This window comes from Pelodiscus sinensis, chromosome 2, assembly GCF_049634645.1.
Source record: "Pelodiscus sinensis isolate JC-2024 chromosome 2, ASM4963464v1, whole genome shotgun sequence".
Lineage (NCBI taxonomy): Eukaryota > Metazoa > Chordata > Testudines > Trionychidae > Pelodiscus > Pelodiscus sinensis.
This window is the reverse complement of record NC_134712.1, coordinates 86,362,239-86,375,126: the sequence shown is the minus strand read 5'-3', so window position 1 is coordinate 86,375,126 and position 12,888 is coordinate 86,362,239. Positions and strand designations below refer to the sequence as shown.

Genomic DNA, 12,888 nt, shown 5'->3' with positions numbered 1-12,888 from the left:
TTACTATCGGCCACATAATCTGGAAGAAGAGATGGATGAGGCTTTTATTAAAGCAATTATTTCTAGACTTCAGTAGGTCATTTGCTACAATTTCACATTACCTTCTTATTAACAGACTAGAAAAATACAAACTAGATGGGGCTATTATAAGGTAGGTGCATAACTGGTTGGATACCCATTCCCAGAGAGTGGTTATTAATGGTTCAGTCATGCTGGAACAACATATCAAGTGCGGATCTGCAGAAATCAGTTCTAAGTCTGGTTATCTTCAATATTCTGCATCTATGTCATTATCTAAATCATTGAGAGTACGCTTACAATTTGTGGATACCACCAAGCTGATTGCAAGTGCTTTGGAGGACAGGGTCAGAATTCAAAATTATCTGGATAATTGAAGAAATGGTTTGAGGTAAATAGGATGAAATTCAATAAGGGAAAATGCAAAATACTCCATGTAGGAAGGAACAATCTGTTTCACACTCAGGCTATGTCTATATTGCAGAGTTTTTGCGCAAAACCAGCTGTTTGTGCACAAAAACTCATGGAGCATCCACACCTCAAGCCCGTTTTTGCGCAAGAAAATTAACCCCTCTGTTCTGTCAATTCACTGTAATCGTGGTATAGGTATTCCTCTTTCTACAAGGAATAACTCCTTTTTGCGCAAGACTTATTGCTCAAAAAGGTGTGTGTGGATGGGCAGCAGGTTTTTCGTGTGTGCAAAAACAGCCTATTGAAAGAAGCACAGGTGTCCTGGTGGCCATTCTGTTAATGGAAATCAGAGCTTTCTTGTGAGAGAGCGTCCATGCAGTGTGGACGCTCTCTTACACAAAAGCGCATCACTTTTCCAATGCACTTTTGCAGTGTGGACACGCAATTGCGCAAGAAGTTTTTGCAAAAGATCTCTTTCCCCAAAAGCTTCTTGCGCAAGAAGCCTGCAGTGTAGACGTAGCCATACAGAATAGGAAATGACTGTCTAGGAAGGAGTATTGCAGAAAGGGATTGGGGGGGGGTCACTGTGAACTACAAACTAAATATGAGTCAACACTGTGACACTGTTTCAAAAAAGCAAACCTATCTTAGGTTTCATTAGCAGCAGTGTTGAAAGCAAGACATGAGACTTAATTCTTCTGTTCTTCTCTACGTTGATTAGCCACAAATGGAGTATTCTATCCAGTTGTAGGCACACAGGCATTTCAGGAAAGATTGGACAAATTGGAGAAAGTCCAACAAAGAGTAACAAAAATGATTTAAAGGTCTAGAAAACGTGACACATGAGCGAGGATTGAGAGAATTGGATTTGTTTTATCTGGAAAAGAGAAGACTCAGAGGGGGCATATGATAGCTTTCAAGTACCTAGAAGGGAAAACATTACTCTCCATAACCTCTGATAATAGGAGTAGAAGCAGTTGATTAAATTGCAGCAAAGGGAGTTTAGTTTGGACATTAGGAAAAACTTCCTGTCAGGGTAGTTAAGCACTGGGATAAATTTCCTCGGGAGGTTGTAGAGGTAGAATCTTGATCATTAGAGATTTTTTTAAATGCAGGTGAGTGAAACAAGCACTTTTCAAGGATGGTCTAGGTAGTACTTGGTCCTTCTATGAGTGCATCGGACCGGACTTAATGACCTATAAAGATTCATTCCAGTTCTATAATTCTATGCAGTTGGATCACGTCCTGATATGTTTTTTTTAAATAAAGGAGTTCATGTACATATAGACTATGCTTCAATTCAAGTATAACTGTGAAGTCACAAACACTGTTTTTAATGATGTTGCTTCTTAAAGAAATAACTCCTGAAGTATCAAATTGAGTGGAAGTGCAGAAATGCTGAACATGTGATAAAAGAAACACAGAAAGAAGTTAACAAACTGTTTGCTTCCTTTAGAAAATACTAGGTATTAATGACATCAGCGTGAAATTTTAAAATATCACTGGTGTGGAGATCTTACGTGGAGGTTCACAATTTTCCCACTACAGGATCTTTTGTTCAGTTTTACCATCTGGAGTTTACCTTAGGTCTTAAGAGTTCTGGAGTGAACAGAGTGCTTTTTAAAGGATAAATGCTAGCTATTACATTTTGATTCCAGAATTTTGTGTGGTTAATAATAAAATATGAGTATTAGATTCTGCATAATCAAAAAGAGGGGAAAATGGAGAAAAGGATTTTAATTTCACTAGGTGCACTAAATTAATAACTTCAGATGGGTAGCCGAGTTTATTGTTTAAGTTTTTCCTGTTACAGACTAATAGTCTAGTAGCATCTTAAAGACTATTTGTTGTTTTTTAAATTTATAACATTATTTGACGTGTCTTCCTCATGAATACATTATTATTATTATTATTACTATTATTATTATTATTATTATTACTAAAAGTAATATAGTGCCTTCTGTCTGGTGAGCTCAGAGATTAATAATTTAAGTATTCTTGTACTCTGTAAGATAGGTAGCATTATCAACATTTTTTTAGATGAGGAAAATGAGGCACACAGACATCAAGTGACTCTCATGAAAGGTCAAACAGGAACTCTGTGGTGCAGCTGGAAGAAGAATCCAGGTCTTCTGACTTTTTTGTCTTTTGCCTTAACCATAGCCTTCCTCTAAAATGAAATATATAATACTGTAGACATATTTTGAACCACTATATTTCTTCCTTAAATTAAACTTTTAATGATTCTGTAGCACATATACAGTGAATGATACTATTTTTCCCCAAAAATAGTGTAGTAGCTTATAAGCATTAGTCTAATATGCAACTCACAGCAAATGCAATTTATATTTAAGCTTGCATATTCCAGATGGACTGGCCAGATTAATGATCATGTTCTTTTTTTTTTTCCCATTGCAGCATGTGTGTTCCGTTACAATGGGCTCTCTTTTGTCTACCTCATCTACCTCTTGCTCATTCCTCTATTTTCAGAACCCACAAAAACAACAATGCAAGGTAAGAGTTTCTCTGATTTTTTTTTTAAAGGTATATAATGTAATATGTACAAAAATCTTGTCGGTGATATAGGGTGGGGTCTTACAGGTAATTCTTCAGTATTCTCTCATTGGTTTTAACTTTTTTCTCCAGTAAGTGAACTGGTTTTGTCATATGTAATGTAAACTTGCTGAATCTTGCTTGGAGCGAGTATTCCCTAGTAACTGATCTAATTAAATTCAGCTATGGAGTTTCCTTCATACGGTGTATATTTTAGACACCTATGCAGACATTGGCAAAACACTGATTTCCCTATTGCCATAACCTTGTAAAGGTTTTTTTTTTCAGTTCTACAGCTGTTGAGTAATTAAATGCATCATGGATAAAATCATCCGCATGTCATATAACAATCACTCTTTAATATTAAAATGGGAAAAATAGGATTCCAGAGATGAAAAAACAGAAGCAGTTTCAGATTTAGGATATTTGTTATTCCCATGTGGTAACAATAAATGGGTTCATCTGTAAAAGTCAGTTCCCAGAAGTTGCTGGGCAACAGTATTGTAACTTCAGGATCATTGAACAGTCAAAGAAAATTTGCTGTGGCAAGGTAATATTTCCTTTTTGAGTTTTATGGGAGGTACATATTGTCACTCAGTAGCTTGTGGGGACTGGTTGAGTGGGAGATAACTTCTCAACTAGTCCCTGCAGTTTAGAAATCACCATCACGTGGCTTGAATCAGACACTTGAATTAAAGCTATTATCATACTTCCAGATAACCTAATTTACAACTAGAAGACTTACCCAGCATTGCCTGGGTCCTTCAGGGCAGGGAGCTGGCAGCATGGGGTGCAGGCATCAGGATGTCATGGCGGGGGCAGTATAGACGGTTGGGTGTGGGGAGTGTGTGCAAGAGTGAGGGTTAAGGGGTGAGGAGGCAGGAGTCCTATCCAACACAGGCCTTTTCTCCTTCACCCCAGACCTCACCTTGGCAGCTAGGGGCCTTTTCTCGCCCTCCAGCGTCCTACCAGGGGTCTTTTCTCTCCCACCACACTCTTCATTTCCCCCCAAATGCTGTTGCCAAGGCCTGGGACAGGAGAAAAGGGTTTGGGGCAGTGAAGCTACTTACCAGTGTGCTAACAGGCAAGATGGCAGGTCCCCAGCTTTGTCAGGAATTGTCTCGGTGATATGACTGTCCCCAGTGGCCACACTCAGTATCATATCCCACGGAACAATCCCTCCCTTCCATGTTATTGACCATTCCCTTTTCCGGCTCTTCCAGTTGTCCTGGTACAAACAAATTCTGACCTTGCAAGAGGAAGCTGCATGCCAGATTTCGTGGTTCTAGCTCTTACCATTTAGGAGGACTTGTTGAACAAACACACTCGCAGATAGAGACACAGACAAATTCACAAATCTCTAAAGATAGATAAATAGGCTGTGTCTACATTGGCATGATTTTGCGCAAAAACAGCTGCCTGTCTACATTGGCCGCGAATTCTTGCGCAAGAACACTGATGTTCTAATGTATGAGATCAGTAATTCTTGCGCAAGAACTATGATGATCCCACTCAGGAATAAGCCCTCTTGCGCAACTGTTCTTGCGCTAGAGGCCAGCGTAGACAGGCAACATGAATTTCTTGCTCAAGAAAGCCCAATGGCTAAAATGGCCATCGGTGCTTTCTTGCGCAAGAGAGCATCTACATTGGCATGGATGCTCTCACGCAAAAGCACATCTCTTGCGCAAAGGCACATGTCAGTGTAGACGCTCTCTTGCACAAATACTTTAACGCAAGAACTCTTCCGTTAAAGAGTATTTGCGCAAGATCATGCCAATGTAGACGTAGCCCTAGTGTTTCTCTAGAAACATTTTATATTTTACTCAGGCCAGTGATGGGGTGAAATGATAAACGTAAGCTTCTTCCACATGGACAAGAATGAAAAAGAGGTATTCTAGGTATTCTATGGCACCCTTTTGAGGTTGACAGTGTAGGCTGAAAATATAACCTCAAATATTGGATTTATTTTGACTACTGTGGGTACTGTGTGCATGCAGTATGCTTCCCTATAGCAGTTCTAACAACACTGCACCATTCTGATAGTTAATGGGAAATAACACCATTTTATTGAATACACATCTCTAATAAATGAACCAGGGAATCTAGACTTCAGACATAAAAACGTCAGTTTACTAGGCACCTATGGAAATTGTATCTGACTCAGTAGCATCACATCCGCATAAAGGCTCTGAAACATTTCTGTGAGGCGTCTGTTACCTCATCAGTCAATCCAGTGGAGTCTCCCAAGTGGCATTTGTAGCTCCCCCTTTCCATTTTCAGCAGTTACTTAGTCCAACAGTCTGGTTCAGTTTATACTCTCCTCGTAACCTCTGCCTGGTACATTTTGGGATGGGGTCACTGTGACTCTCCTTAAGCAGCAGGAGTCTCAACCTTCTCCCAGAATAGCTTTTCTCTGGCAATTATTCTATGTGACATGACTAGTGTCTCATATTTATATAGAGGGATATAGACTCTAGAGTCATGTTGCATACAAAATTGTATTTATATTTATTTATTATTTTGTATGTGTTTTTGTGCATATGTGTATATAATATAAACTAGAAGATTTACCCAGCATTGCTCGGGTCCTTAATTTAAATAAGTTTTGTTTTTCTTTCTTTCTTTAAATCATTATTGTGAACTGGGGCTGAGGACAAGGGGTTCAGTATGCAGGCTGCCCCAGGAAGAGAGGACAAACCCAGCCCTTTTTCACTGCAACAGCTTGGGGCCAGGTGAGAAGCACCTGTCCAAGGCTACTGTAGCTGCAGCAGGCATGGCCAGGGAAGGGGTGCATGTCCTCCAGGTGGGGGGACAGACAAACACACAGACACGCAAAAAGACAAAACTCTGAAATATGTAGTAGATAACTGTCTCTTTATCCACTACTGCCCCCTGCTGGCCTAAGGGAGTTATAGCTGTCCTGGTCCCCACATCTGATCTTTTGCTGCCCCCTGCAGTCATTCTACAGTATGACTATACCTCCTGCTAGACCCCTCCCTTTCCATTTTATGGCTTCAGGGGGTAGCCGAGTTAGTCTGTACTGGAAAAAACAACAAATGGTCTGGTAGCACTATATAGACTAACGAAACATGTAGATGGTATCATGAGCTTTCGTGGGCACAGCCCACTTCTTCAGATGAAACTCCAGTCATCTGAAGAAGTGGGCTGTGCCCACGAAAGCTCATGATACCATCTACATGTTTCGTTAGTCTATATAGTGCTACCAGACCATTTGTTGTTTTTTCCATTTTATGAGAGAAAATTGAATTCCTGGCACAACCAAACCCTGGCTTTACTTCAAGTAGTGATAAGAGGAAGCTGCATATCAAATTTGGTGGTCCTAGCTCTTTCTTTTTAGGAGGAATTCTTGAACACATGGACTAATGGATAGACAGACACACATTTCTAGAAAATATAGTAAGTAGAAGTTTAAAAAAAAATGTGTTTCTGGAAAACACTTGACATCTGATTCGGTATTTTCCTGTTATGTTTGCTTTCCTGACCACCGAGTAATAGAGAACCTAGAAGGAAGGAGAGTCATGCTAGTCAACTGCCAGTTTGAAAGACCCCTGCCTCTTACCTTTTTAGATTATAGTAATTGGGTTGAGTAACATGTTCTCACCAAATGCATACACCCCGCACATTAACCAGCAATAACTTACGTAGGAATATTTTGATGATGAATAACAATACTACTCCCCCCCCCCCCCCCACACACACACACAATTTCAGTGTCTTGTATATGCAAATTAAGTTGGCATTTACTCCATTTACCCTCCTTTGCTCTCACCCCATCAGTGGCATCAGGCAATCTTCTTTCTTGAATTAATTGAGATGTTTAAATTTCTGAGTGCAGCCTCCTATCCTCAGGGGATTCCTCCTTTTCTCTCATTACTGGGGAAAAGAGATGAGAAATGGAAACTTTTCAGGAACTTGTAATATTTTTGTTTTATTTATGATACATGGAAAAATCATGTAACTCCAAATGATTGTTTTTATCAAATTAAAGTACTGTTCTGTCCTAGGCCACACTAAGAGTTTTAATGCACAAAACTATTTAGAAGATTGGGTGGAAAAAAGAGAAATTATTATAAGAGATATTTGGAGTTTATTTATTTATTTGTATGGCCTCTATTCTAGTAAGGTAGTATTTGAGAACCTACATACACAATATTTTATGGGGAAAAGAGATTACGCCCCCCATCAAGTTCTATTGGAGGAGAAGGGAGTCAAATTTAGTCTTGCACTATGTAAAATGTCCTCACCCGAATGGGTTAATTCATTACGACTTACACTATGTTTTGTCCTTGTCAGTATAAGTGATCCAAAATAATATCATGCCACATTGATTTCTGCATGTTGGTTACACGTAGGTGAGAGAATCTTTTCAATTAATCAATTTTACAGTAAATGTTGCCTTTTAATTTATAATTATTTTGAGTACAGTAGTATCCCTGAAGAATCCAGCAAAGAATGGGGCCCCACTGCGCTAGGCACAGTACATACAGATAATAAGGAGCAATGTTTGCAGTCAAAATAGACAAGATGTTCAAACAATGAAAGAAAAGAAGTATTATTAAATCTGTTTTACCAAGGGAGCACTGAGGCATCCCAAGAATAAGGTGGAATTTTCAAAGGTGTGTAGTCTTTTGTTCACTTCAATGGGAGTAGTTAGGCCAAAGCCGAGTGCTTATGATTATCCCACCCTAAGGGTGTGTCTAAACTACAGGGTTTTGTTAACAAAATTACACCTGCGAATGCGGCAGTTTTGTCGACAGCGGTAAACCTCATTCTACGAGGAATAACGCCTTTTTTTCGACAGTTAAGTCGAAAAAAGGCGCTATTGCATCCCCACACTGCTTTTTCAAAAGAGAGCTTCTAGACTCTCTGTCGAAAAAGCAGCTTGCTTTGTCTACAGAACTGGCTGTAGCCTAGATACTATTTTTCGACAGAGGCTTTGTCAACAGTATCTGTTGACAAAGTCTCTATCAAAAAAAGCCTGTAGTCTAGATGTACCCTTATTGGCTTGGCCAAAAATAATACACGTCTAGGGAGTATGTGGCAGGATTTGAACTCAGGACTCCCAAGACTCACTTCAGTAACTTAATTCCCAAACTATCATTTCTTAGTTTTGAATCCAATATCATCATGTATTACAGAATTAAGAGGAACATTCAACTTTCCCTCTCTATAACATTCATTAATTCATATATTTCTAATATAGGTCTCTAATTTTCCCCCTCTCAAAGTTTTAATCTGTGAGTACTCCTCCCCCCCCACTCCAAAATCTCAGTGACATGAATACAGTGCTTTGGCAGGGGCCCAATGGGTGGGATTAGTTTATGCTTGGATGCTTAAATGTCCAGTGCAGCCAGCAAATACAGAATTGAAAAATAAAATAAAATAATAAAAAGCAAATCCTCAGCATGTTAGGAAATCCCAATCTAACTAAAACTGTCAATCTTTTTTACTATGGAAAATTACAAGGACAGTGAGAAAATGAAACATTAGTAAATGCCCAGATGTGGATTAAAGTTTCTCTTAAAAGCACTGAAGGTGACACATGAGGCGGAAGGAGCAAACCTAGATGGGGAATACGGGTGCAGTTTCCTAGCTAATATCCGGTTACTGTGTTTATTTTATGTGTTTTTTTGTTTGTTTGTTTGTTCTGCCCTTTTCGTTCCAGCAAGAATGATTGACAACTTAAACGTAGACATTTTTTAACAACCAAGTGTGAAATTTATTGACTGTCATCTCCATCCTCTCATTTTATTTGTGTTTTTAAATTTAAAACACATTTTGAAGTGGTTTCATGGGTATACAATCAAGTAAGTGTCATTGTCAATAGAGCATTTTTTTCAGTCAGGGAGTGTTTTTTAAAACATTTTAGATGGTCTCATAAGATTTTATATCATGGTGTACTACACTGCTCATACTCTGGCTACAGTGTGATGTCTTGGTGAATTTTGTATAAAGAGTCAAAGAATTTAAAATCCCAACTTACTGTATTAGAATAGACAGTCTGAAGAAGATTGCTTGAAATGTGTGGAATGTGGAAGGTTAAATACCTTAGCCTGCTGACTTTGAAAGTATGTTTGGATATCTTTCTCTATCGTGTGTGTCTTCTCAGAACATAGAAGGGGAAAATGTATAGTTATTTAACTAGAATCACCCATACCACCATTACCTCAGAGAATCAAAATATACAATAAAGCAAACTTTCTTTAAAATAGAAAAAATAAACCTCTCTCTCTGTTTCCCTAGCTGTTTTGTTTCTTTTTTCTCTTTCTGAATTTCATTTTTTAGTCTGTACAATATCTGAGTCTTTGCTCCTATTTTTAATGTGTTCACACTAATTAATTTTTCACTAAAGTCTTTTCTTTCATTTTTGTTTCAAATTTAAAACAAAAGGTTTTTAAATTTTTCTCTCTTCCCCTCCATCTAATTTTTACTTTTATATTTTTTGTCCATTTTTTCACATTTTCTGTCTCTGTCTCTCTCTGACCCATTCCACTCATCCACCTACTACATACACTCTTCAATCACCATGCCCATTCCTCTTCCCATCCATTTTTCTCATTCCTTTGGCTCTTCTACTATTTCCTTGGTTTTCTACCTAGTTTATTTTCCTTTGTTGATCTTTTCTTCCCACTTCCAAGGAGGCCTACGACAAGCTAGTAGGTTTTCATGGAGAGTAAAATATCGTATTGCATGTGAAATCCCTTTTTCCTCTTCGCTCTGTAATGTTTATCTTCTAAAAATACTATTGCTAAAATAACTCAATATAAAATCTTATCTCCTGTTATAATGTGCACAATTCTTTTTCTCTGAGTTATGTTCTTGCCCTTTGATCTGAGATCTCAGCCATCTCTAACATGCCACATCATCTCCATCTAAAGCAAAAAAATAAAGATATTCAATTGACTGAAAAAATGAGTTGAACATGGTATTTGCAGATATGCTGTTCAACCATTCATGTAGTTGGTTGAATAATAGAGAACATAATCACAAATAATCTATGCATTTAAAATTCTTTCGGTTCATTGTTTGTTCATCTTGGCTAATTATTTGTTTAACCAAATATTTATAGGTCTTGAAATCAATCACTGACTATTATGATATTAATATAAGCACAAAGTGCAGAATTCTCTCTAAAAATGATCACAAGGATATATCAATGCAGATAATCAATTATTTCCTTTTTATAATGGAGGTGGTTAAAAATTGTTTATGTTATCAATCCTTGCAACAGCAGCTAATCTTGATGCAACTATAATTTTACAATAATTCTAAAAACACACAGCCTTTAGGTAATAATTTTCCTTATACAAACAGTGTCTGACTAGTGACTGGTTTAATACCTACAGTAGCTCTCTTATGACAAATAATTAGTAACAGTTTAATAGACCTGTTGCAAACTAATTCTGTTGCCCTGATTTTGAGGATCAAGAGAGTAATGCGTTTATAACTGTTTTAATGATGATCTTATTTCTGTCAGGAAAGATTAGAATAATCCAGGTTATGTCTTTTATTTTAAATGTACTTGACTTGGATAGGAGAAATTATTCATTTATCAGTACTAAATAACAAGTTTTCCGTAACAGACGTGAGGTTGCATTCTGTTAGGTTTACCAGAGGCTTCTTAATCCAGTTGCCAATTTATATTATGCTAATTGTGAATAAGAAGTCTTCTTAACCAGGTAATATACTTCACTTTAGAAAAGTCATGGATCAGATTCAGCTGTCTTTAGTCATGGTGGGTAACAAAATGAATTGAGCTACTTTTGGAATAAGATAATACTCAGTGTGAGAGAAGACTAGCAGAATCTGGCTCAAAATAAATATCTACCAGGTATTTTTATATTTTGTTTGGCTGAGGAGCTAATGTAATAAGAATTATCCATTTTAAATATGAATATTTATAAACCATGCACAAACCTCAAATATTCAATAATATTTTTAGCCCCGCTGTGTTGGAAGAAGGACAGAAGACACTACATATGGATTAATTAGGCTGCAAATATATTCTGAAATGTATCAAAGCATCTGTGATGATCATTTCAATACATATCTGGGAGGATTCTATGAGCCCTTTCTGTCCCCCATCCTGTCTTTCACCCGTGCTGTAGAGAACACAAGGGGTAGCTCCTGGACCGGCATGAGCTGGGACAGAGCACCTTCCCTTATCAACTAATCATGTAGTCAACACAAATTGTATTGACTACACAATTAGTCAGTGACCTGCCTCTTAACATCCTTAGATGATGAATTCAACCATAGAGGTTGAATTTAGAGGTTTACAGATTTGCTACTGTTTCTATGCTGAGTGCGCTGATGGTTTAGTTGGAGGGGCAAGAGTTCATGCATTTCTATGCAGAGGTACTGAGTTCAGCCACCACAGGACTGATGTAGGGTGACCAGGTGCCCAGTTTTGGACCACAACACATGATCAAAAAGAAATCCTGAAGGCTCTGGTTAGCACTGCTGACATGGCCATTGATTCTCTGCTGCTTAGTCACAGTGGGGCTGGCAGGTTCTCTGCAAGCTGCTCTGCAGCCTGGGGGGTAGTAGCCAAGCTGCTGGATCTGGCTTCTAGCTATCAGGGCTGCTTGTGGTGGTGGTGGTGTGAGTGGGTGGGTTATCTGAATGCTATATTCCTGCCTGGCTGGAGGCTCAGCTCCCATTGGCTTGGTCTGGGGAGCGGAGGAGAACCACTCGAGCACGCATCAGGAGGCTTTTGAGGGGTTGTGTGGTGGCAGTGAAGCTTGCCTCTCCTGCTGCTGCCTGATGGTGGCCTTCTTCTCACATGCCACGTGTGGCGGGGCTTGACATGTGCTGTACGTGGTCTGTCGCCCCATTGCTAACACTCAGGAATTCAAGGTATGTGTATCCCCATCTCCTGTGCATCTCCTCCCCTCCCCCTGTTCCATCCTGCCAACAGTACCCCTCATTGCATCCCTTCTGATCCCAACCCCTCTCATCCCTCTGTCATTTCATCCCACCTCTTGTTCTCATCCCTCACACTGCATCCCTCCCAAACCCATCCCCCTCCCTGAATCCCTCCATGTCTTAAATCCCATCTCTCCATACCACAACTCTCCATATCCTCCTGTCATTGCACCCTTCCCATCCCACCTCCCACCCCTTTCCTGCCCCCACATACTCCTCACTGCAGCCATCCCCCATCCCATTCCAATCCTATACCCCTTACAGCTCTTTCCCACCCATCCTTTTCACCTCCCAGAGCCACCATATTCTTGCACCCTATTCCCCTCCATACACTGCTGCACTCCTACCATGTCCTTATACAACCCTGTGCCCCTCTCATCCTCATGCACCTGTAGCTTTCAGCCTCCCCGTTTGGACCTTGCAATGAAAGTGAGCACGTGAGCAGGGGTGGGGGAGAACAAGTGACAGAGATGGGGAGGATAGAGCAGTAGTGCTGGAACTATTTTCAGGGTAAGGGTGCTGAGCTGTGCCCCCCCCCTTAGTGCTGGCTGCTAGCCAGCCATTGTCACAAATGGCATCCAGTCCAGGAGAGTTGGCAACCATAGTCACATCTGGGGGTGGCTATGGAGCCACAGTCCAGGGTTGGGGCTCTGAGCTGCAGCTGAGCCTCCAGGGACAATGGCTTGGACTCCAGGAACAGTGGGTGGCAGGACCCTGGGGGTGATGAATCCAGTGGAACTATTGGGAGTGCTGGTGCCTGGATACTGGGACCCAGAGCTGGCAGAGCAGGTGGCAGGTCACCTGTGGGGCATGGGGGAAGCCAGGTGCAAAACCTGAGGCTGCTGCAGCTTCTACCCCACCCCTACTTACATCTAGCCCAGTAGCCTGTCTGCCAACAGTGGCCAGCATCAGGTACCTCGAAGGGGGTGGACCGAAGACAATGATCAAGCGATTTGT

General features: G+C 39.9%; 1 protein-coding gene across 12 annotated transcripts in view; it reads left to right on the top strand.

The window, feature by feature from the left end:
- PIEZO2 (piezo type mechanosensitive ion channel component 2) overlaps positions 1 to 12,888 on the top strand; it is a 423,840-nt gene that overhangs the window by 79,559 nt on the left and 331,393 nt on the right. For all 12 annotated transcript variants that reach the window (XM_075920992.1, XM_075920988.1, XM_075920987.1 and 9 more), the window contains one exon: positions 2,848 to 2,943. In XM_075920992.1, coding sequence (XP_075777107.1) covers positions 2,848 to 2,943 — 96 coding nt within the window. The remainder of the gene's footprint in view (positions 1 to 2,847; positions 2,944 to 12,888) is intronic.